Genomic DNA, 25,797 nt, shown 5'->3' with positions numbered 1-25,797 from the left:
TCTCGGATGATGCACGGAGCACACTAGGCTGAGCTGAAAGGTCTGAAACACAAGGGAACGAGGAAAGTGTTAACACGAAGAATGGCAATCCATTGTGCAAAACGATGTTTGTTGATTGTGAAGGAGGTGACTAAAGGTTAAAGGTTAACTAATGTAGCTGTAGCATAAGAGAATTGGACAGAAGAGAACTGCAAATAGAGGCTTTGGCTGTCACAAACCGGTGGACTAGCTATACCCAAAGAATGCTGCAGCTCCCAATATATGCAAACCAGATAATGCATTCTACATGATTCTATTCAATGGACAACATGATTAAACTTTTAGAACAGTTTGGATCCACCAAAAAAGTGTAATGATGCAAATATCATCCTAAGAATGGGTGTCAATGACATGGATTTTGGTCCAGTTTAGAGTCAATTCGATGATACACCAAAGAGAATGCAAAGCAAAGTCCCCAATTCGATTTACCCAATTATGAATTAGCAATCACTACCACTACCGAATGAGCCCCTCACTCCACCGATATCTTTTTGGGATGAATTTCGAGTCTTTGCCAGTTGTGTGAACTCTTCTTGGCAATCACTACTTGAAGGCAAAAGAACCATGAAAGGATTCGCCATAAACTAGCATCAAGCCATAACAAGAGTACAAACCTCAATCCCAAATAAAATAAAAATTAGAGAATACATGAAACTTAAACCATTAACTATACCTTATTAGAGCACTTCATTGCTACTGTATGAAGCACTCTCATTATATACCTACAATATCAGCAACATAATATCATTAGTACTAGCTAATAAGCAGCAATTAAAATAGTGTCATACCTCATTGGTAAAAATACTTACTAGTGAATCATCTTCAATGTTCATGTGATCATCCAAGTCATTATCAAATGTGTCATTTCCACGGCCTTCTAACTGTGAAATGCCACGACGAACACGACAAGTTGTTCGATTGCGGCCCTCCATGCCACACTGTCCACATCGATGTTTTCTTTTACGGGACTATGAAGCCCCCCTTTTTGTCCTACATTTTCTTGGGTCCCTTGGCATGCTACGTCCCAGATCATTGGTTGCAAGTCCAGCTCCAGAAGCATTCACTTGCACATCATCTCTTACACTATCTGCATCATTGACCAACTCTTTTTGTGCATCATCTTCCTCCTTAAATTGTTTCAACAAATTCATAGTTATTTCTCGTGTAAAGATAAATCTCTCGTTATCTTGGTAAGTAAAGTTGGCTAGTTGTTTAAACCAATACATCAAACAACCGTATTGACTTATCATCAAAGAATCCCAATGGAATTCGACCGCATTTTGCAAACCTACTTTGGCAGTCTTGGTCCACCGAGGCAAGACTAATGACCTTGGCAACTCTTCTATATCTTCATGCACCAAGACACAAACTATGTGTTCACAAGGTATGCTAGATGATTCCATTCTCATATATGAACAATTGAATTCCATCTCAATGTCACAACAGAATACACGCCACATCTCATTTGGCGTTCGGTCCAAACCGACAGAGTAAATCACATAAAAGCCAATTTGCCTCATATTTATTACCTTCATTGATGCAGCTCGTACAAGGATTGGTTGGAACATATAAAATACTGATAAGGTGTAAACATTGGCAGCACTCCTCTCTAACTATTGAAAAAAGGTTTGCATACTGGGTCTCCCATTTATAGATGCGAGGTTAGCTTGGACCTCTTTCCACCTTATATGGTCGACACATCGATTAAAGTGTTGAATGAACTCAACCAGATTGTACCTTGAGTTGACATACATTGCAATCATTGAGTTTAATCCCTCGCACCGAGAAGTAGTCCGAAAACCAGCAAAAAACTTCCCTCTTATATGTGCAGTTGCCCATGAATGTCTCTTTTTATACATATCTAGGACCCAATTCTTGTTTTCTACACCAAATCCCTCAACCATTTCAAACTACATTTGACGAAATACATCAATTTCAAAGTCGCCTAGCATACACTTTTTAAACATAGAGGTAAACTGGGGCTTGCCAATGTTACTTGTTGCATTGCGAATCAGATGCCATGCACATAATCTATGATGTGCATCAGGAAACTCTTTCTCAATGGCAAACTTCATTGATAGATAACCATCTGTGATAACCGAAACAGGTGCTTTCCCATTCATTGCCACCTTCAGTTGTTGTAACAACCACCTATATGTGTCTTTTTCCTCATCGCAAATTAAAGCAGCAACAAAGATAATTGTTTAATTGTGATGATTGATGATGCGGTATTTTACAACCCACACTACTAACCGGCAAGTACATCGGGTCGTACCAAGTAATACCTTACGTGAGTAAGGGTCGATCCCATGAGGATTGATGGATTAAGCAATAATAGCGTTTGATAGGATTAGTTAGACAAATAGAAAATAGAGATGGAAGTTCAAGGAGCATTAAACAGTAAATTTGGAATATTAAAGACAGGCAGATAAATAAGTTGGGAATAAAATATTGAGAAAACAGTTAAGGTTTCAGAGTTATCTATTTTCCGGATTAACTTTTGTTACTAACTAATTTAATCATGCAAGATTTAATTTCATGGCAAACTATATGTGACTAGGCCCTAATTCCTTAGACCTTCCTAGTCTCCTCTAGAATTCATTAACTGCCAATTCCTTGGTCAATTAATTCCAATTAGAGGGTGATGATCAGTTTCTAGTTTATATGCCAAAAGAATCCTAATTATCCAAAAATAAGGGGATTATATGTCACGTATCCCGTTAAATACAAACAATTAGAAATTCAGTATAATATGTTTTCAAGCTGTTGTTCAAGTAAAGAGCTTTTTCAAGTTTCACAAGAACTCAATTAGAACATGGGTCATACTTCCATTCCACCCAAGATTCATAAAATAAAGAACGAAAACAATTATTGAAATATAAATCCAGACATGAATTAAATTAAAAAGATCAAACGAATCAATCCTTGAAAATAGACAGAGCTCCTAACCTTAACAATGAAGGATTAGTTGCTCATGGTTCAGAGAAGAAAAATAAGGGTTCTGGTAAAAATGTACTATGTTCCTATCTGATGGCATCTAGATTCCTATTTATAACTAATCGTAATAAATTTAAAATCTAATTATCTAAAGTTAAAATTAATATCTTTTCCTAAAAATAAGATTTGAATTTAAATTCGAATTAATTAACAAGTCTTCAGCTGATGGGTGGGGACCACTTGTTTTGTCCATTCTGCAGCTTCTAATCTGTGTTTTCTGGGCCGGAAACTGGGTCAAAACAGCCCAGAAATCGCACCCAGCGTGTTTTTGCGTTTTTTTGCACGTGGCGCATGTCGCGCGTACGCATCATTGACGCGGACGTGTCGCTGGTCTTCTTTGCAAGTCACGCGGACGCGTTGGTTATGTGAATGCGTCGCTGAGCAGATCTTCAATTCACGCGTACGCGTGAATGGATACTTCCAGATCACGTGCACGCGTCAGGCACGCGTGCGCGTCGCTCCTCGCAGCCATCTCCTTTGATTCTTGTGCCGCAGAAACTCCGTCAAATTCCGCCGAATGCTACCTAAAATAAATAAAATTGCCCAAAACTCAAAATAGCATCCACAGTGGCTAAAATATAATTAATTCTTAATTAAACTCAGCATTTTAAGTGTAAATTCACTAGAAAAAGATAGACAAGATGCTTACGCATCAATTGACACCAAAAAATACCACCAATTGACACATATATTTATTCCTCTTATAGGTAGCATCAAAAGCCACCACATCACCAAATAATGAGTAATCTGCCCTACTGAGACCATTGCACCAGAAAAAATTATGCAAAGTACCATCGGCATCCATGTGATGATTAAAATAGAGAGAAAGGTCATTTGTTGCTTGATCTTCTAGATACTTCAAAGCTGCATATGCATCACCGGGTAACTGGCGCCTCTGCTTTGCTATTTTATTGTACATGTCCCTTTGCGTGAAAGAGAGATACTCGTAGCCACCTGCCTGATTCGCTAATGCCCGATATATCTGCCCAACACTAATCCCACCCTTTTTCATGTTAATCATGTGGCCAATATCAGTCTCAGACATGAACCTATGCCCATGAAGCAATCCAGTCAAACGAGGATCCAGAAACGGATGATTGTGTTCATCAGAAAAATAAGAAATAAACCAACGACCACTAGGTGCATCTAGACGAATCTCCATCATTGCACTGCAGCCACACCTTGTCTCGGGAGTAGGTTTTCTCTTAAATTTTCCAATGCCATAATTATTTTGCTGTCTAAATCCTTCACGATGACATACAAAATTCTTCAACTTAAGTATGCCCGCACGACTCTTCCTAGTCCTGTTCTTCCGAGCACTAAAGCCTCTTGTCCTTGCATATCTATTGTAGAACTCAAATGCAATGTCAACATCAGAAAAGTGAAAATGACATACATCTTCATCCCTGATGTTCCAAAGTTGAATCATCCCAATGTCTTCGAGTGAGTCAATGTTATACTCTTCATCGAAGCCGTGATAATTGAACATTGGTTCCACATTTGTGTCGTCCTCATCCATATAATCCACGTCAAATTCCTCTTCCATATCTTCCTCTTGCTCATCCTGATCATATGATATATGCTCGTTACTAACCCCTTCATGAGAAAATTCCTGACCCATTACTTCCTGAACACCAATACACAATTCAAAATGAAACTTAAGTTTGTATATAAATTTCCCAACATGATAAGAACAAATATTTTTAAAATAGAGACCAAATAGTAATGGTAGAAGTAGAACCATTGAACTTGATATCGTCCGCACACCGAGTACCAGCCATCACAAATCACAATCTTTTAAAATTAAAAACAATCCAACAGTGTCAATCTTAGGAATCATAGAATTGGACATGAGTTTCATTTATTGTATTAAGGGGAAAAATGAAGAAGCGTGAATCCAAAATCTGATGGTGGAACTAGAAGAGTAAAAACGGAAACACAAGAACAAAGTAAAGGCTTTTATACACTAAAATTTTTATTTTTGGGGGAGAGGGACATCCCCCACCCCCAAAAAAGTATATACTAACCTCTAACCCTGAGTCCGGTTCAAAATAAAAATTGCTTGACAAAAAATTGATCAAAAATAAAAAAAAAGTCTATCAAAATTAGTTAACCAATCAAACTTGTATAAATTTTTAATAACTAACTGATTTAAAAATAATAAATAAACAATCAATTTTTTTAAATTATACATTTTATATATAAATATATTATTTTATTATACCTAAATTGAATTTCAATTGAACTTTTAAACTTCTACTTATCAAATTTTCGTAACCTTACTGATAAGACATTACATGTGAGTATGTATCTTAGCATAATGCTGCCTCAGTAAAATTCCAAAAAACTCAAGAATTATACCTCAAATCTTCAGCAAATCAAACTCTAAGTTTTTTTCTCAAAGAAATGTATTTGGATTTCTCCGTCAGCTTTATTTACTATAATAGAAGCTTAAAATACATCGTACAACAAAATTCAGTCGCTGCTACTTTAGCTACACAATTACATCTCAAATTCACAATTAATAAAAAAGAAAAATCTAGTAGTTACACAGATCAAATGAGTATAAAAAAAAGAATAGACTCTAACTTGGTCAAATTTCATCTATAGATGCTTAAAATTTTTGTTTGTTCCTATTACACATTCAGTAGAAGCAGTAGACGGGTATTGACATAAAAGGCAATATAATATTGTTTATAATATGCCAATACCAGCCATGGATGCGGTGGGTGCAAAGGACAAAAAAATAATAACGAGTATATATCCTCTGTCTATCAATCTATCTATATTTCTGATCCCATGTCACAAATTCCTCGCCACTTGCGGCAACCGAAGAACGCATTGTTTCCCCTTTGAGAACCCCGCAAAGTTTGCTTACGCGCGCTTATTGGCCTTTAGCCATTTATCTTTGTATGTATATAAATAGTATATTGAATATTTACTTCTATTCTTTTATGAGGTTTGTATGGACCCTTTAATATTGGACTTTTATGCATTTATTGCCAGTGGAAAGCCTTCAATAAGTGAAAATTAACAAATGAGAACTTAGTGTAAGCATCATAGTAAAATATATAATGGGAAAAGAAATGAGAAGTAGATAGTAATCAAACGTAAGAAAGTCATATACAGGAATTTGCAGCGTTCAACAAATTTACAAACAGTTAACTATTCAACCAGAAAGATTAAAGCAAAGATAAAGAATATTAAATATAAAAATCACAAAAAGTTAAGGTGAAAGCTAGCTTCATACAGAATATGTTAATAAAGTTGCATAAGAATCTAATCACAGGCATTATCATAAAAAGAATGCTCTTTTTGTTTAGCACAAGCACATCAAGTATCTCTAGTTAAGATATGTATCAGATATATCAAGCAAATCGAAAATATTATGAAAAGTAGTTGAGTTCTTAATTGAAATGAATATAATTTAATTTTAGATGTCTACACTACATTGAAGGAAAGCTCTTTTTCGATTCAACCCACACTTTCATAATATAGTATTCAAATACTAACAACTTAAACTCAACTACTAACCACTTGAACAAATTATTCAAATACCAATTTAGGATACAGTATTCAGTACGCAAATAACAAAATATTAAAAAACCATACAATTTGAACAACAGCCTATGGTTTTGATGGATAATAATGAAAACTTGGTGCTGAATTCCATAGAATTGTCACTTCCTAAATGCATATCTTATCAAAATTCATGCTGGAGGATTCATTCTATATAATAAGCACCAAAAGAAATTAATGGCATAGATCCAATAAATTACTATGGAAAGCCAGATTACAAGCTTACCACCCAAGGCGTCCTTCTATGACCACCTAGCACCTTTACGCAACTTCCAATTTAACAATCAATTATCTTTACTGTGTGGTCATCTCTGTGCATGGCAAACAAACAAATTCAATCACAACAGAAATCTTAAATTCAATTTGATAAAGCTTTAATTTCAACAATCTTAAATTTTTTTTGGAACGGCAATTGATATAAGATTCAACAGAGTTATAAGGGTGCAATTGATATATACAAAACAACACTTGAACACCAAACTTCAATTATAAATTAGATACTGAAATCATAAAAGTACTTCAAGTATTGCTACATACACAGCTCCTTTTAAGTGCAGTTCCTATGCATCGATAGCATTGCTCATGAACTTTTCAAAAATTCCCTGTGAATAGAATTTTGTCATTCACGAATAGATTAAATCCACGACATAATTAAGTCAGAGTAGAACACCTATTTGATATTTAAAATATTAGAACCCTTATAAATTAGCTCCAAAAGCTATTATATTCTCATATGCTATCTGAATGATCAATATACTAACAAGAAATGATAACAGCACATCACAAGAAATGAACCGATATAGAACTTCCATGAAATTACTAGGAAAAATTAAGAATAAAGAGCACGAATAGAAGAAGCATAGCAGCGGAAACCTAATTAAGAACGGAAACGATATACTACAACTAAGTTAATTGGAACATCAAGTTCGTATTTAATTAAACTCAAATCATATATACGGGTTGCGTTGCGAAGATGAGCGGATGAGACAGACGACAGAGGGAGAGGAAGAAAAGGGATCCATGAATTCAAAAGGCATAATGATTAAATAAACTCCAAGCGTTGAGGCAGCATCTTGCACGACGGAGGCGGAAGCGTCTTGCGCGGTGGCGGCAGCAGGTTACGGCGGTGGCGGAGGCATGTTGCGGAGGCGAGGTTATGCGAACGAATTTTGCAGCAGAGGAAGAGGATGCGAGAAAGACAGGAATTGAAATTGAATGAAAAACCTAGCAGACCTTCTCTTCTCTGAATGCTTCTAATCTGAAATCAAAAAGAAAGGGGAAAAGGTTAAAAAACCAAAACTTTGAGGGATCAAAATCTAATTAGTAACTTTTTCAAAAAAAAAAAGGGTATATTTTGTAATTATTTTGGAGATGGTTAATGATACTCCTACAAAAAAGTACGAGTAAGGAATCCATGGCCACTTTCTGTTTCTTTGGCAGATTTTTATTTTTGGAGATAAATTCTGGTTTTATTTTCAGTTGAAATTAATTAATTCAAACATAGATCAAAATTAAATTCAGGTTTCAACTTTTTTCCCTTTAATTTTTTCTAGAAAAAAAGACAAATAGGTCCCTGACCTTTTGCCCCGCGAACATTTTCGTCCCTGATCTTCACAAAACTTGGACGGATCAGTCCTTCTGTCCAAATGCCTCCGTCAGACCCAACGAAAAAAGCTGACGTGGCTCTCGTAATGGTTGTCAAGCGTACGTGTGGGTCATGCGCTCGCGTCGTTTGGCAAACTTTCCTCTCACGCGTACGCGTTGCCTAGAAAACTTTCCTTTCACGCGTGCGCGTGGGTCACGCGTATGCGTCGCCATGTATTCAACAAATCCTCATTTCTTCATGAATTCTCCACTTTGCATGCTTTTTTCCTATTTCTTTCAAGCCATTCTTGCCTTCAAAACTTTAAATCACTCAAACAAACATATCAAGGCATCGAATGGGAGAAAAGTAAGAATGATACGGCCTCTACATCATTAAATAAAGTTACAATGCTCTCAAAGTTAAAAGTCACTATTAGTAACAATTTTCGTCGGTTTTTTTTCTTTTTTATTTTTTGCATCATCATAGCCTTGTATTGTACATCAAAATATTAATTTAGTATTTTTTTTACATCGTATTCTTACTCCAGTACTCTAATAATCTTATTTTTAATATTATTTTGGAATCCAACGTTTATAATTATATGATTACAATTATAAAAGAGAGTACTAAAAATAACAAAAATTAAATATTTATCTTGACAATGATGGAAATAAATCTAAAAGTTTTTTATGATATTTTTATATAAATATTTTTAGTACTCTTAGTACTCTTTTTTAGTACGCTATAATTTTACTATTATTATTCTATACAAAAAATAATAGGTAAAAAATGTATATAAACAAAAAAAATAAAAATAAAGAATAATAATATCCATAAGAGAGTACTAAAGAAAATATATTATAAAAAAACAACAAAATATGAACAATGAAGTATAAAATTGGGAAATAGAAAATAAATTTCAATCTAACGTGAAAATGTAAACGCAAAAACTATCATTTTTAGCTTTGGCTAAATTTGGGTTGGAGAGCAGAATCACATTTACAAGAAAAAAATAGCCAAACTAAAAGTATAACCATCACAGATATTCTAAAAAGCAGTGGCTAAAATTTCAACACGATGAAATTTAGGGTCTCTAAAAGAAATTTTTTTAAAAAAAGTCATTTTTATACATTAGAGAATAAATATTATTACTTTTATCTTGATAATTATTTTTTTTATAAATTTATGCAAATATATAATACAAAAAATTAAATAGAAAATGCCATGAAAAAAGAATGACAATATTATTATCCTAGGCATTATTATATAAATTAAAATTAAATAAGACTAACAAAATCCTAATACATTTTCTTGAAAAAATATATCTTTTTTAAGGGATTTTCAAATCTTATTATACGAGGTTAAAATTAAAATAAGACTTCTTTTTTCCTTTAATTCTTAACAAAATCCTAACATTTTCTAGAAAAAATATATGTTTTTAAGGGGTGTTCAAATCTGATTCCATCCCATTCAACTGAATCACTTGTCTGATTTTAGTTCTAATCTACTCTAATTCAATCTAATCTAATCTAGTCTAGTATACTGACAGTACAAGTGACGAATAGCTAGGACTAGGAGGGTTCTTTTTTTTTTTGGGACAATATTCTCCGTGATTCCATTCCAAAATTATGACTAATGTATTCGTGAAAGCTAGAGACCCAACAAAAAAGGGGTTTAAAGTCCCATAATATACGACAAACATACCATGGTATTAATAAACTAAAATCAAATTATATTAAACAAGGAAACCAACACATCAGTGGCTAAATCTGTAAGCTTTACACATGGGTAAATGAGGCCAGAGGCATTGAGGAAAAAGTTAAAAAGAAAAAGGAAATACATAGTTTCTATCTTGCTATGAGTCCCAATAGCCATTTGCCTCTATTTAATATGTGGTTCAAAGACTCTTGGATCCCTAAATAACCAAAAGACAATCTCATTTGTTCTAAGATTCCATGTACTGCGAAGGTGGAGGGCTTGTTTTGGTCTTCTCACGATCTGCAAGTGATTCAACATAAAACATAAAATGGCTTTAATGAAATGCAAATTCATATTTATAACAAAAACAAGTAGACCAAGAAAACCAAGCTGGATACAATTCAATTATGACTTTGGATTATATTCTATTTGTCATTTAAGTCCACCATTATGGATATGCTAATGTATCACAGTAAATGGGGGAAAAAAAAATCCAACTGTGAAGGATTGAAGTGATAACATGTCATGTGATATTAATCACCATTGAATTTATAACTTTTATCATGAGCTTCACTACCTTGATTCAAGGATAATTAAACTCACTTTCTTACTTTACCAACTTCTTCACTTTAGAAGAACTTGATCCTGGTAAATGCAATGTGTTATGGCTATGTGGCACTACCAGCACGTTTGTCATGACATGTGTAACTTAACCTGACATGTTAGCGAATCTCATCTCATGACTAGACTAAAATGACCCACCAAAATGCTGATTTGGATCTGCAGGGGACTAAACTTACTTAGGACTACAAAGTCGAAGACTAAAGTGAAGCTTCCCTCCAATTCAAGAGGTTTTTCTGAGAAAATGAAGAGACAAGACCAAAACACTTGTAGAAAGTTCTGAATATTATGCACAAGAAGCAGTAGGACATACCACTAACTCCGCGGATCTCCACTTCTCTCCATTCTTGCACAAGGGCACAGCAGCAACACATCAAATGAGATAGGAAATCATCAATAAAGCCTCCCTGAAGTAGAATTTAAATGTTAGTATTTAAACATTTTATAGAGACCGGAAAATGCACACTAGTTAAATACTAATTCCTGAATTCCATTGTATTGCTAGCGCCTTAGCAAATACACTTTATGCATCGTCAATGAAGCTAATAACATCTAAATACAAACATAAATAAGAGAAGAGAGTTAGCAAGCATTACGGTGATGTTCAACATCTTCCGAAGCTTCCTCCTTACACAGCAGGTATAACAACAGCAAGACAAAACCAACGAATATGCCATCAATTCACTACATGCATCTCCAGAAGCTGGAAAAACATAACTAAGATTAAAGTAGCGGGACCTCAATAATCTTTTGAGTATTTCAAATTAACTGGATTGAAGAAGTGCATACAGTGAGAAGTATTTGAATTCTGGATTAAAAAATGTAGCATTAATCTCAAACAGAAAAGGTCTGAATGACATAAGAGTATTCTTCACAGTATGAGAAAGTGCAGCCAGTGTCCCCCCCCAACAAATCTTCTTTTCTCTCTCTAAATGTTCAGTTCAATTGATGGAATTAAGATTTCAGATTACATCACAATTGCTTCTCACAAAAGTATTGGTAACCAGGGAAAGATACTAGGTACAACATTAAAATTGAAGCCAAATATATAACTTTAAGATTGATATAAGCTTGACAAACTTAAACTCTAGACTCGTTGGAAAGAAACATATAAAAAGAAACAGCAAGAACCATTTGAAAAGAAATAGCACATGGATGTAGATTCATCACATTTAGTGCTAGCAGTACTGGAATAGATTATGACTAACTTACATATGGGCCTGCCTTTTGCAACAGTGGCAACCTTTGAAAATGTTCCACAAGGATAGCAAAATGTCTTCATACCTGCAGATCAACTGCCATATTTAATATTCATTACTTGAGACGAAAGGTCTAGCAAAATCGGAGAGTCCTCCTATAACCCTGTTCTTTTATTAAAAACCACACTGTCGAAAGAAAGAGATGTTATACTTGGTGAGACTACCTATTGGAAATTATTCAACCATATCAACATGCAAAGTAAGAAGAAAAGAGAAAGGAAGCTTCTACAATTAACAAACTTTCCTCTAGTAGTAGTCTCGATCAAGGTTCAGGGAAAAACAGACTTCTAGCAACAGTATATAGCCAACTTTATCAAATAATTTTCTTTCTAATTCGATTTAGTTGTCTTTTTTCATCAAATCAAGGGTTTGGCAACATCTTGTGCAAATCTAATGAAAATCAAGCAGGAGAGAACTTACAAAGAGAAGGTTCAGAACAACAGCCAAGTAAATCAGTATGCCAGTCTTGATGCTGATATGAACCTCCATTTGACAGCAGATCCTTTTGGGAAACTGCTGATCTGTTTCAGTTTGGGCACATAAGCATCATTAGAAGAATTATGAAAAAACAGGATTGAAGAAGCAGGAACTTTAGAGTAGTTGAAAAAAGTAAAACTAAGGGAAAAATTTAGGTCTTCCTGGATGTCAGAAATGCATGAGTTCACTCAAGATTCACAAAATATTGTCATTGTTGGTCAACTAATTATCTCAAAATACATACTAAGGTTAAGGAAGAGGAATAATGACCTTGATGTGGAAAGTTGGTCACTTTTAACTTGGTATTTCTCACTAGATGAATGGTCGTTGTCATTATCTACATCATTATAATTGTATTCCTCCTTCTTATGAACCTTGTCAGTCTTCTCTGGAAGAGTATGAGCTGCAATTTCTGTGACATCTAACAACCGTTGAATGACTTGACATTGATTCATATCAAGATTTGCTTGTGAACGTTGTAGCTCTAGTCTAAGCTTTTCATTTTCTTTTTTAAGTGCTTCAGTGAATGAACAGTTGGGATATGAACAAGAAAGTGTTTTCTTCAGCATTGCAGCATCATCTTTGTCAGGATCTGGTTTTAAAATAACTGTCTGCACCTTTTCATCCTCAACATCCAGTGTGTACTCACGTTGATCCTTTTCAATAACTTCAAGTCTCTCCTGAATATTCCAGAGAATCAATAGATTTTTAACCCCCTTTTTTTTTTTTGACAAAATGATTTTTAAAGAAAATGCACAAGATAAGTCACAATATAAAGCAAACATAACTGTCCTTATAAATGTTAGGGACAAAGTAAAATCTAAAGCAAAATGATGCAGATTGTGCAAAACCCTCACATGTATCAACACTCAAAACATGGGGAAAAGTAGCTAAGATTTGAATAATTGCTCAATCAGTTACATCTTCGGCTACTGCCTTTTGCATACAGCTACTAGTTGAATGGAAAACATTGGTAAAAGTAATACCAACTTTATCTAAATCTAAAACACATCATTTCAACTAACGTATGTTTGGGTTGTCCTATCCTCAGCATAAAATACTTAGCACAAAGCATTGGGAAATTTTCTTATGATTGCCAAGAAATATGAATCAAAATGCTTTGAGTTTCAAAAGGTGCATTAAGCCAAATGCTATTTAAACTAGTTAACTATACAGCCCATCTTTCGGAATTCTATTATCTAGTGTATCAGATTCAACCACATGCAACTGTTTCCTCCCGCACCCACCCACACACCAAATGAAAAAAAGAAAGAAGGAAAAAAGGGCAGCCAATCAATAAACAGAATAGTCTAGGGCAATCTAATTCCTGCCAAGAAGTTATTCCATACCACCAAGAGTTAGGCATCACTTGAATGAAGCAATCCCCATATCAAAACTTGACAGCTTCAAACTAAAACATTGCCCAATGTTGAAGCTGAGAGAAAAACTTTAACAAATGTTGAAAATCAGTCAAAAGTTGCATTCCCAGTCTATTATTTTTTCACCTAAGGATTAACTGAATTATACCCCCACTAACAATAGCTTAGCTGACCCTCAAAATCCTCCCTACTGTTACATAGAAACCAGGAATGTTATAGCTTATAAGCAAATATGTCTATGAAAACCAGACAGAATAAATAATACCGAAAACTCTTTCCTCTTATTTTCTTTTTATGACCAAAACACAAAATTCCAAGTCAGAACAAGACATAGCATTGTGAAAAACAAAAATAGCTACCTTGACTCGAGCATTGTCAACAAGAGTGATGAGCGGAACGAGCCGCAAGTATCTGTCAATCTCGTTCTGTGCCTTCCTGAACTGATAAACAATGTTCCATCCCATGGCCAACAAGTAGAGGTAGCTCCTGTCTTGACAACTATTCACCAATATATATGACCTTCTGAGAGCATCCTCAAGCTGCTCCAATGGCTCCCTTGTGTCAGGGTATCTCTTCAGCTCCGAGATCTTCAGCTGCTCTAACAAGTTCCCAATCAACTTGAGATGCTGTGCAAATTGCCTGCAGTTTTTCTTATGCATCCTCGCCGTGCTCGCCGCTTTCACAATCAACCCAATCAAACGCACTGCATCTAGACCAGTTAACTGAGCCACATTGGCAATATCTCCCATATGATCCCAAGTAGACGCCATTGCTTTGCTCCCTTGTAAATCAAATCAACCCTAAATTACAGATATGTAAGTGTTGAAACTAACATAGAGAGAAACCGATATGAGAAAGAGGAGGGAGAGTTTTCTTATTCATGCATTGAGTACAAGAACTACTCCAGAATGGAGAAAGAAGGGACTGGTAGGGTCTGTAATTGGATTCATGGGGATTCGAGTGCTTGCCGCTTGAATCGCATTCTGGACTACAAGATTGGCCAATGTTTGTAGATCTTGGCCATGAAGAGAAGGGTTTGGAGTTACCTGATTTGAATCCATCAAATTCTTGAGCTACTAGGTCGTTGTAGAAGATGAATCAATGCTGAGTAGTCTTCTTCTCTAGAAATCGTGATCGGAACTTACCATTTCATGCGTTGAGAATATGCCCAAACGGTAACGTTCTCATCAGCTCTATCGTGTGAGTTGGAGAGAAGAGAAGAAAGATTAGGTAAGAAAGAGAGACGAGAATCAATCGGAGAGGAAGAGAAGGAAGGTGTAGCTGCATTGCAATGGCAATGGCTCACCGCACCATGGCACCATGTTGAAACTAACATAGAGAAAAACTGATATGAAACAGAGGAGGGAGAGTTTTCTTATTCATGCATTGAGTAAAAGAACTAGAAGCTTCTTTAAGACTTTGTGGACCTTGTGAAGCTTATATACGGAGGCTATTAAGCTAGTTTCCTAACTGAATTATTCAAAGTGTCATCGTCTAGTTATTCACTTCAACTTATTTTTCATTAACTAATTCAGCTGCATATTACATTGACAGTAAACCTCAGCTCAAATCTCTAGTTTCCATAATCGCTTTTTTTTTTTTTCAAATTAGAAATTGCAAGACATGAATAGTATTCATGCATTTGTTTTTTCCTACCTCTGTTTAGTGATTAAGCATATAATAGCATTGAGTTCCCTAAGCTTTTGATGATTGAAAATGATTATGTGAAGAAGTAAGAAAATTCTTTGAACAGTGGAGGACTTTGTGTTCTGGATCAAGACTCCTTCTGGAAAATGTTTCTCAGAGACAGCATTGGCCTACAAGATTTGAATAATCAGAGACAAGGGCACTGCAAAACATAGCAAACATTCTTTTTCTTTTTTTTAAAAAAAAATATTAATAATAATAATTAATATAAAACTACATGAGAAAAAGAAAAAAATAGCAACTCATAACTTCAAAGCATACTAGCTAGCATGCCTGAATAAACATTGCAAAATAATCAATCACCAGCTCTAGAAAAAAATTGTAACTATCATTTATTTATTTATTCCATTATTTAATTTAGTTTACCTTTTGCAGTTTGCTTGCTTCTAAGAAGTGGTTACGTTACGTGAAATGGGAAAAGGAGCGTCATAAACACGGAAGAAGTAGAACATTGAATTCAGTTAAGGGCAGACATTGCTTTGCGAGAAGGACGACTTGCTCCTCTGAAATACTCTTTGTCTCTCTTTCTCTCGCACACTCTCTTTCTCGCTCTTATCTCTCGGTTCGGTGTCGTTTGTCTTCTGTTTTGTGCAGAGCACGGGGGAGACGGGGAGTGCTTGGTGCAGAACTCAAAGTACCAGAGTGCCCTCCGTTTAGTCGCGTAATTACGAGGGTGCCACCATGTACGCTTCAGGGACTGATGTAAGAGGTAAAAATAGGTGAAAATAAGTGTAGTTAAGGCTAAATTACGCTTTTAAACCAAACCTAAGGAAAAACTACGCAAATAAGCCAAAACGAAAAATATTACATAAATAAACCAAAACGTTTAAAAATCACCTTTTATTGCTAAAAACCACACTTTTCAAACCGTGACTCGATAAAAACGTCACCCAATGGAAAACCTAAGTAGATTAGAAGATCTAAGAAAAGAAATATTTAATTTATCACAACTAATAGACCAAAAGCTAATGATTTTAACTAATGTTAATAGTAATGACACCGAATTTTTAAAATCAATACAAAACGATTTTTCTCAAAATCTTAATTTTACTTTAAGCTTTATTGAAGGATTACAAAAGCCTGAAAAAACTTATACCTCACACAAAGTAACTAAAAAATGTTATCACGGAGATAATTACCCACATCTTCATCACACTTTCAATCCACAATTAAATTCTATAATAGACATGTTAGAAGAAATATTAGTCTCTATAAAATTTCAGAAAAATAAAGAAAAAGAAGAGCCTAATATAATAAATAAAATTGAACAGATTCTTGATAAACACTTCCAAAAAGATATTCCTAAAAAAGAAGAAGTCCAAAATAAAATCAATACAACAAATCTAAAGATTAGACCACCTCTAAAATTATGAATATTGATGAAAAATTAGAAGAAGTTACAATGCTTTTTAAACAATTAAAAATGGCTCAAGAAGACAACTTTTTGGAACAAGGTTTTCAGATTAAAGAAGAACCAGAAATCTCTGAAAGAGAAGAATATGTTTTAGACTATTCAAGTGATGATGAACCAGTACATCCAGTACAAGTAAAGGATGAAGCTGGAACATCTGGGAGTAATAATCAAACCCAATTTAAATGGGAAACAGGGTTTGAAAATTATGCCTTCAAAAAAGGATTTATAAGCAAAAATTCAAAATATACTAAAATACCATCTAAATACATTCCTAAAATTCAAGAATTAGAAGGGGAAAGAATGCTTGATCTAGATTGCAAAAAGAACGAAAAAGAAATTTTCGAAGATTGGATGAACTCCTTTCTATTAGAAGCTTATACAAACCCAAAATTAAATGAATTATCTGGATTAGATATCTGGAATTTCATAGGTTTCCACACAAAAGGAACTATAAGAAATTATATGTTATCAGTAGATAATAAAATAATAGAAGAATTAAATGAAAAGACAACAGCTTATGATAAAATAGCACACATAATGAGAATTTTATATAAAGAGTTCTTTGGAAAAAATGTCATAGATCATAGAAATGAAATTTCTGAAAAAGAGTATTTAGAGGCAAAAAATCATTTGGCCAATATTCAGATATTCGATCTTTGTTATATAGAATCCTATATTTGTGAATACAGAATATATTATTATAAACTAAAAGAAGAAGATAAAAAACATTATCTTAGCATGTATATTACAAAACTTCCATATCCTGTTAATGAAATTATTATGGGAAGATTTATAAGAGAAATAAATAATAAAACAGTTGAAAATAATTTCGGTGGAGCAACATTTGCTATAAGAGAGGAAATAAAAGAACGCTGTATGCAAGAAGCTACTCAGAAAAGATTTAATAGTATAATTAGAATTTGTTGTCAAGACAATGAGAAAATTCCTCAAAAATATGGTTCTAATAAAAATATTCGAAAATACCATCCTTATAAAAATATCCCAAGAAAAAGAAAATATCACTTTAGAAAAAGAAAATATTATCCAAATTGGAGAAAAAAGAGATATTTTAGGGAAAGAAGTATCAATAAAAAACAAAAGAACTATTGCCCAAATAAAAAAGAAAACTATAAATGTTGGTATTGTCAAGAAGAAGGACATTATGCAAATGAATGTCCAAAAAAGAAGGATAAAAAAGACCTAACTAAACAACTGGAAGTTGCAAAAACTTGTTTTATGGAACCTCTAGAAGAATCTGATGATGAACTAAAATATATTTTTGAATATGTCTCAGAAACAGACTCAGAAACAAACTCAGGAAGTGAGTAATAGCGCTACGTTTATTACTGTAAAAATTACAGAAAAATTTATTAATGCCTTCATAGACACAGGGGCAACAAAATGTTTTGCAAGTTCAAATATAAAGCTTAACTGGAAAAAGTTAGAAAATCCTCTAAGAATTAGAATAGCCGATAAATCTATACACAAAATTAATTTAAAAGCAGAAATGGTTGAAATTTTCATTCAAAATTACAGATTCATTGTTCCATCTATATATAAATTAGAATCTGGAATAGATTTAATTATAGGGAATAATTTTCTAAAGCTATATCACCCTTTTATCCAAGAATTAACATATATAGTTCTAAAAGCCCCATATGATTCCTCTTTAAATCAAAGGGCAAAATTAATAAAAATTCCAACTACTACTATAAACGAAATTTTAAAATTTAAAATATTTTCTATATTAGAAGAATGTTATTTAAATTTATTCTTTCAAATAAACATTCCTAAAAATAATCTTGAAATTAAAATAGAACAACTTTTAAATGAAGTTTGTGCCGAGAGTCCTCTAGATATTAAAAATACAAATAAAGAATTAGTAAGTATTAAATTGAAAGATCCTTCAAAAGAAGTAAATGTTCAAAATAGAATCCCTTATTCAGCAAGAGATAAGGAAGAATTTTCAATAGAATGTAGAGATCTTTTGGAAAAAGGAATTATAAGACTAAGTAAAAGCCCTCATGCGGCCCCAGCCTTCTATGTTGAAAACAATAACGAAATTAAAAGAGGAAAACGAAGAATGGTTATTAATTATAAAAAAATGAATGAAGCAACCATAGGAGATGCTCATAAGCTCCCAAGAAAGGATTCCATTCTAGAAAAAATCAAAGGAGCAACTTGGTTTTCATCGCTCGATGCAAAATCAGGATATTGGCAACTTCGTTTAGACGAAGAAACAAAGAAATTAACTGCCTTTACTTGTCCAACAAAAGAATCAACAGGAGTATTACTCTACGAATGGAATGTCCTACCATTTGGACTAAAACAAGCTCCAGGTATTTATCAGAGATTTATGGAAGAAAATTTAAAAGATTTAAATGATTTTGTTCTAGTTTACATTGATGATATACTAATCTTTACAAAACAAGATAAAGAAGATCATCTTCAAAAATTACTAATTGTCTTAGAAAGATGTAAGGAAAAAGGTTTAGTCCTTAGTAAAAAGAAAGCTAAGATAGCAAAACAAGAAATAGAATTTCTTGGATTAATTCTATCTACTGAAGGGAAGTTAAAACTTCAACCAAATGTATTAGAAAAAGTAGATTTATTTCCTGATAAAATGGAAGATAGAAAACAATTACAAAGATTTTTAGGATGCATAAATTATATTTCTGATCAAGGATTTTTAAAGAATATAACAGATTATACTAAAAACTTATTTTCAAAAATAAGTATAAAAAAGAATTGGAAATGGGAAGAAAAGGATAGCCTGCAGATTCAAAAAATTAAAGAGCTTTGTAAAAATCTTCCAGAACTTTATATTCCGGAAGAAGATGACTATTTAATAGTAGAAACAGATGCTTCAGACAAGACCTGGTCAGGCTGTCTAAAAGCTAAAAAAGCTGAAAAAAGCTTGAACAAAGAAAAAGAATCACTAGATTCTAAACATTCCTCAAAGGAATTACTATGCAGATATATTTCTGGAACATTTACACCAACAGAACAGAGGTATACTACCCATGAAAAAGAAACTCTAGCAGCAATAAAAACTATTAAGAAATGGAGGATTGATCTACTTCCAAAGGAATTTACATTACGAACAGACTCAAGTTATTTAACAGGTTTTATTAGATATAATTTACAATCTGATTATAATCAGGGTCGTCTGGTAAGATGGCAAATGTTTTTATTACAATATCCGATAAAAATCGAGTACATTAAAGGAAATAAAAATATTATTGCAGATACATTAACAAGAGAATGGAGTTCATTGTCAACACAATGAATCAAGAAATCCAGAAGCTGGAACAAGAGCTTGAAAGATGTAATCACTGTCAGCAGCTAAGAGCTCAAATTCAATCCATCAAGAAGGCCATGGAAGCCATGAAAGTAACCCAACAAGCAACATTACCCACTTCAATACCAATGTTGACAACACCATCAGAGTTCAGCCAGCTAAGCGTGGTGGACCAACCAAAAATTGAAAAAATTTCTGAAAATAAAACTTTGGCAGAAATAATTAAAAAATCAACTCAGGACAAAAAGTATTATGTCATCTATAATGGCCCAATGAAAGGAGTCTATGACGATTGGGCTAAAGCAGCCCCATTCACCCACCAGCCCAAAACTATTCACAAAGGAGGTTTCTTGACAATAGAAGAAGCAAAAGAATCCCTCAGAGAATATGAAGTGCTCCATCCAGAGCAAATTTTAAAAAGGGCAGAAAAAGCTCCAGTCCAAATCCAAAGAACAGCCCAAACCCAAAGGACGGGACTAATGAAAAATATTCCCACAAGGGCCGAAATAAATGATAAGAAAAGGGTCTGCAGATCAAACTGTAGAGAAACCCTTAATCTGGTTCTAAACTGGACTCTGGACAAAAGAGCAATATTGGGATATTATCCCATAAACAAAGAACAGCTAACAAAGCTGGTAATCTTCCCAGAGGCATCACCCTCTGATACATATCAGTTTTTCCAATACGGATTAATTGATACAATCCTAATTTTTGACAATTTAAATATCATTAAAGAATTTCCTGCAGGTTTTATAGATGCAGTGAAAAAATTTAAAAATATGATTGATGCAAGAGAACCAAGGGATATATCCCTAAAATTTACAAGTAGTCAGCCAATCTTCAACGAAGAAGGAGAATGTCTAATTCCAGCATTTCAAGTAGTTTTCATGTCAGTCTTCCCCGGAGATTTTCAACCAATAGAACAAGTTCAAGATTTATCAATTTACAGCGACGAAGGAAGATTGGCCAGCACATTGGCAAGAGTCTTTGAAAGATCCCAAAAGATAAACAAAGAATCCAGAACAAGAATAAACTATAAAAGCAGAAACACTCTAATTGTTTCTAGTAAGAAAAACCAAATTGAACCAAGAGAAATGAGACTCCTAGTAGATTTTGAATCAGCATTTTACAACTTTTCTGGATTATTGGAAAAGCTTCCTGACGGGATAAGGAGGAATCTATGCCATTTGCTAAAGGACAAAGAAGACCATAGGTGCCAGCTGTGCGCCTCAGAAATGTCCGAAGAAAGCAACAATGCTGTTGACCCCACCCACGTGGGAAAAGAAGAAGATGAGACATCTGAGTCATCCATCAACATTATTGTGGAATGACGTAAGAGCTTACGTCACAAAGCACCAATAATGTAGTTGGTGCGAATTATTGCTCAATGACGTAAGCAATGACGTCATAAGAAGGGTAAGGATGGGATTTGTCCATCAGACCCAACCATTATAAATAGAGTGCTAAGTCATTTGATAGAGCATCAGAAATCAGAAAGCAGGAAGCTTAGAGTACTCACAGGCCAGGAGGGCAAAGAGGAAGTAGCTGAGGCGATTCTGGAGTCTGATCCATTAGAAAAATAATTCTAAGAAATTCCCCTCTGGAATTATTTTGTAAAATCTCCCCTCTGGAGAACAAAACACATATTGTAAAATAGCAATAAATAAAGAAGTTTATTCTCCAGAAAGGTACATTTCTATCCCAATCTTTTTAAGTTATGAATTATTTAGAAGATATAGAAATAACTGAAGAATCTGATTACTATAAGCTAACTGCTTTACTTGATAATGAAAAACAAGCTATTTTAAAAACAGAATTAGATCTTAAACCTAACGATAATTTTAATAAACAAAATCCTCTAAAAGAAATCTTTAATAGAAAAAATATAATATATTATGGAAAAATTCAGATTGAAACTCCAATAAAAATACAATCCGCAAATGGAGAACTTGAAATAGCCCTGATAAATGAACAAGATGTAAATAAACAAATTGGAAAAATTAAAGATCAACAAAAAAGATCTAAAATTGGATGGATTCATATTAGTACCATTCAAGTATTAGTTAAATCCACATACATGAAAGGAATTAATTCTCCAATAAGTCTGGCAATCTGTGATAAAAGAATCACTAATCCTAGAGATCAAATAATTGGAATAATCCATGGTAACTTGGCAAATGTAAATGTTAAATTCAATGCTCATATTGGATACGCTATTCCTCTATCAACCGAAAACCTCGGAAGATCCTTAAGTTTGGCTTATAAATTCCATAAGATAGATTTAATGGAACAAAATGATGAACCTTTCTCTATTACATATGCAATTAATTATGCGTTGACAAATAGTCATCATAGTATAGATTTCAAAGATAAAGAAAGAATTTATGTTGATGAACTATTTCAAAAGTTTGTAAAAACAGAAATTCCAAGAAATAAAGCTATTGAAAGCCCAGTTTTGTTATTAAAACAACCATCAAGAAATTCATTTTCATCATCTAGTTTTAGAATAAGAGAATCTAAAATTAACAGCCCTCTAAGTCTGTCTCATTTAAAAGTTGAAGAAAAAGATTCTGAGATAAAGGAATTAACAAAAAGAATTGAAAAGTTGAATGAAACTTTAAATAATAAATTATGACGATAAATAAAGAAGAAATATATGTATCTTGTCAAAATAAGAAACAAGAACTCTTTGAAAGAGAAAATCACTTGAAATATTTAAAGTTTTCTGAAATAAATCAAAGAGCTTTCGAAGCTTTGGTATTATCTTATAATAATCTAAAAAAAGAAGTTAAAGATTTAGAAAAAATAATAGAATCTTTAGAAAATAACAATGAAGCTATGGCAGAAGATGCAGAAATTTTATCATGAAAGTTTTTCAAAAAAGTCTTATCTCTTTAAAAACAATTAAAAGAAATATGAAAACAAGAATAATGGCTATAGCCATGAAAATAAAAAATCTGACAACTGAATCTTCAGAGTTAGAAGCAAAAATCAAAAGGGTAAATAAAAAAATAATTAAAACAAGGAAAATAATACAACGTTTTAAGACCAAAAAATCAGTTAAAAATCTAAAAGAAACTATCAAGAATAAACAGATTTATCGTGCTCGTAGATTGCATTATCTTCATATACAGAGTATGATTGCATTACAAGCTCTTGAATCAAGAATACATGTTCAAAATATTCAAGTAATACAACCTATACAAGTTGAACCCCTAGAACAAGTTGAATATTGAACAAGAGTTACAAGTACCTTTATCACCTTTACAAAATCCTATAATCTAAGAAACATAAAAAATGCCTGGTTTAGCAAATCAAACACTACAAGAATTAAAAAATGATTTAGACTTTCAGAAAAGTCAAAAAAGATATTATGAAGTAAGATTACAGAATAGTAACATTTACACAAGAAATAGAGAAGAAGTAGAACAATTCTGTAAAAATTGTATAGAATACATATCAAGAGAAATAGAAAAGTTGTTAAAAGAAATAGAAGATTTTAATAATGTAAACCCAACTCAAGAAAAATATTTCCAAAATCTGCATTCAGAAAATTGGTATCAGAGCCAGGCAAGCGACCAAGGCAGGTAAAAAAAAAAAAAATATAATAATTGATAAATAGTCTTTGGTATATTTACGTAATAAATTTTGATTTAGCGCATTTGCGTAATTAAAACCTTCAAAAAGATTATTTTAGTAAAATACCCTGTAGTTAACGGATTTTTTTTAATAAATTAAAAAAAATATTATTTCTAAAATTAAGTTATTTTAACTTTAATTTTTGGAATATTTTTTGTTTAGGATGAGTTGCGTCGAACTTTTATAATTTTATAGAGTTTGTCTTATTTACTAGCGAATTTCATCTTAATACTCATAAAATATGATTTAAAACAAAACTCAAATTTCTAAGTCATTATTATTATTATCTCTAAGAGTATATAAAAATACATACAAATATACAGATAATAAGTATGTCTTCTTCAACGGTATCAACGACAATGACAACTATTATCATCGGCTTCAAAAATATACAGATATACAGAAATAAACCATATTTAATAAGAATTTTTTTCTATTATAAATTCAAAAAAAATACGACTTATTCTTATGTATTCCTTTGTATTCTGGAGAAATAGAAGTAAAGTTTGTCGGAAGTGAAGCGAAATCTGTTAATGTTATGGAGTTCGACGGAATATGCGGTAAACTTAACCTAAAATTAACACAAAAAGAAGGTACTCTAGTATTTGAAATTGAAATATTTTTTTTTGAAAATATTTTTTATTTGTTTTAGAAAAGAAATCCTATAATTAAGTGATGTGAATTTAATAATTGAAAATCATAAAATAATTTAATAAATTTAGTTATAATTTGATAAAAAAAATTAAATTTAATAAATTAAATTATATATTTATATTTGTAATTTTTAAAAGTTATAATGTTTTTAAAAACACTTAAGAAATTTTTTTTAAATTGACTTACATTTATCAAAATTAAAAAATTTAATTTTTATATTAATTTTTATTATAATATTTTTAAATTTTTAAATTATTTTACTAAATATATTTATTTTTATTTGTATTTATTAAAAATTATTTTTAATTTAATTTATCAAATATAAATATTATAATTTTTAAAAACTATTTTTAAAAAATAAAAATTTTATAAAATTAAATTTAAATTTATTATTTAATAATTTTTAATTATTAATAATTAATATGAACTGTATGTGAATTTTCGCCTGTAAAAATGCGTAATGCTGTGTTAGGATGTAACAGCGTGATAGTAACTGACACGGACAGGTTGACTCTTCAAAAAAAGTTTTTATAGCTTAGAGGAGACTAAGGGTGTGTTTGTTTGAGGGAAAAATGGGAGGAAGGAAATAGGAAGGAAAGAAATTGGAAGGAAAATAACTATTTTCCTTTGTTTGGTTGAATGGAAAAGTCAAAGAGAAAAAATGAATAGTGTAAAAAAATAGGTGGGACCCATTAAAAAATTTTTCCTTCCAATAATGGATAGAAAATGAAAGGAAAATGTGTTTTGTATCAATATTCCAATATTACCCTCTACTTTTTAATATATTTTAAAATATCTAAGGATAAAATTATCTTTTCGTAACATTATATACTATTTCCTTTCTCCTCATTTTCCTTTCATCCAAACATATCTAAAGAAAATAAAATTCCACTCAATTTCTTTCCTTTCTCTTCTTTCCTTTCTATTTCTTTCCTTTCTATTTCTTTCCTTCCAACCAAACAAAGCCTAAAGGCTGAGGGGTTCTCATTAACTCGTTGGTCATGTTTTGTTACTAAAAGATGCAAAGCCAGCTGGTACTTCAAGCTGTGTGCGTTAGTAGCAGCTTTCATAATGCCTACCTACGTGAAAACAAAATTACGTGATAGACACAGGACACTTAGACTACAACAAAATCAAAATGCATACGACCACATTTTTCTCTCCACGGCTAGCTTTTAATAAATGGATAAATTTTGTATTTGTTATTTTATAAATATATATTTTAAAAGTATTATAAAAGAATATTTTATTAAAATTTATTTAAAAGATCAATTTTTTACGTTTTAAATATATTAAATAAAAGTTTTAATTTTAAAATATGTCCTTAAAATATAAATTAGTTAAGTAATATGTTATTTTATATTTTTTAATAAAATAAATAGTTGTTAGAATTTTAAAATCTGATATAATAGAATAATTAAATATATTATAGAATATAATTAATTCTT

General features: G+C 32.3%; 2 protein-coding genes and 1 pseudogene across 5 annotated transcripts; 1 reads left to right on the top strand and 2 right to left on the bottom strand.

Annotated features, from left to right (window-relative positions):
* Window positions 1-1,007: 1,007 nt before the first annotated feature.
* On the bottom strand, window positions 1,008-4,657 carry LOC130974829 (protein FAR1-RELATED SEQUENCE 5-like; annotated as a pseudogene).
* Window positions 4,658-9,890: 5,233 nt separating this feature from the next.
* On the bottom strand, window positions 9,891-15,983 carry LOC130973505 (protein MID1-COMPLEMENTING ACTIVITY 1-like). 4 transcript variants are annotated; one of them, XM_057898061.1, is made up of 9 exons: window positions 15,708-15,983; window positions 15,291-15,451; window positions 13,994-14,434; window positions 12,526-12,935; window positions 12,199-12,299; window positions 11,732-11,803; window positions 11,116-11,222; window positions 10,833-10,926; window positions 9,891-10,198 (listed from the first exon to the last, which is right to left on the bottom strand). In XM_057898061.1, the coding sequence occupies exons 3-9, from the start codon at window positions 14,402-14,404 to the stop codon at window positions 10,146-10,148; spliced, it is 1,248 nt and encodes a 415-aa protein (XP_057754044.1). In that variant the 5' UTR covers window positions 14,405-14,434; window positions 15,291-15,451; window positions 15,708-15,983; the 3' UTR covers window positions 9,891-10,145. The 4 variants fall into 4 exon arrangements, with proteins under 4 accessions (XP_057754044.1, XP_057754046.1, XP_057754047.1 ...); XM_057898063.1 differs by having other exon boundaries at window positions 13,994-14,415; XM_057898064.1 differs by lacking the exon at window positions 15,291-15,451.
* A 4,552-nt stretch (window positions 15,984-20,535) lies between these two features.
* Window positions 20,536-21,387, top strand: LOC130974828 (uncharacterized). The gene has a single exon (XM_057899674.1). The coding sequence runs from the start codon at window positions 20,536-20,538 to the stop codon at window positions 21,385-21,387; it is 852 nt and encodes a 283-aa protein (XP_057755657.1).
* The last annotated feature ends 4,410 nt before the right edge of the window (window positions 21,388-25,797 follow it).

This window comes from Arachis stenosperma, chromosome 4 (assembly GCF_014773155.1).
Source record: "Arachis stenosperma cultivar V10309 chromosome 4, arast.V10309.gnm1.PFL2, whole genome shotgun sequence".
NCBI lineage: Eukaryota > Viridiplantae > Streptophyta > Magnoliopsida > Fabales > Fabaceae > Arachis > Arachis stenosperma.
Note: the sequence above shows the minus strand (reverse complement) of the source record. Positions and strands in the feature narration are given on the sequence as shown.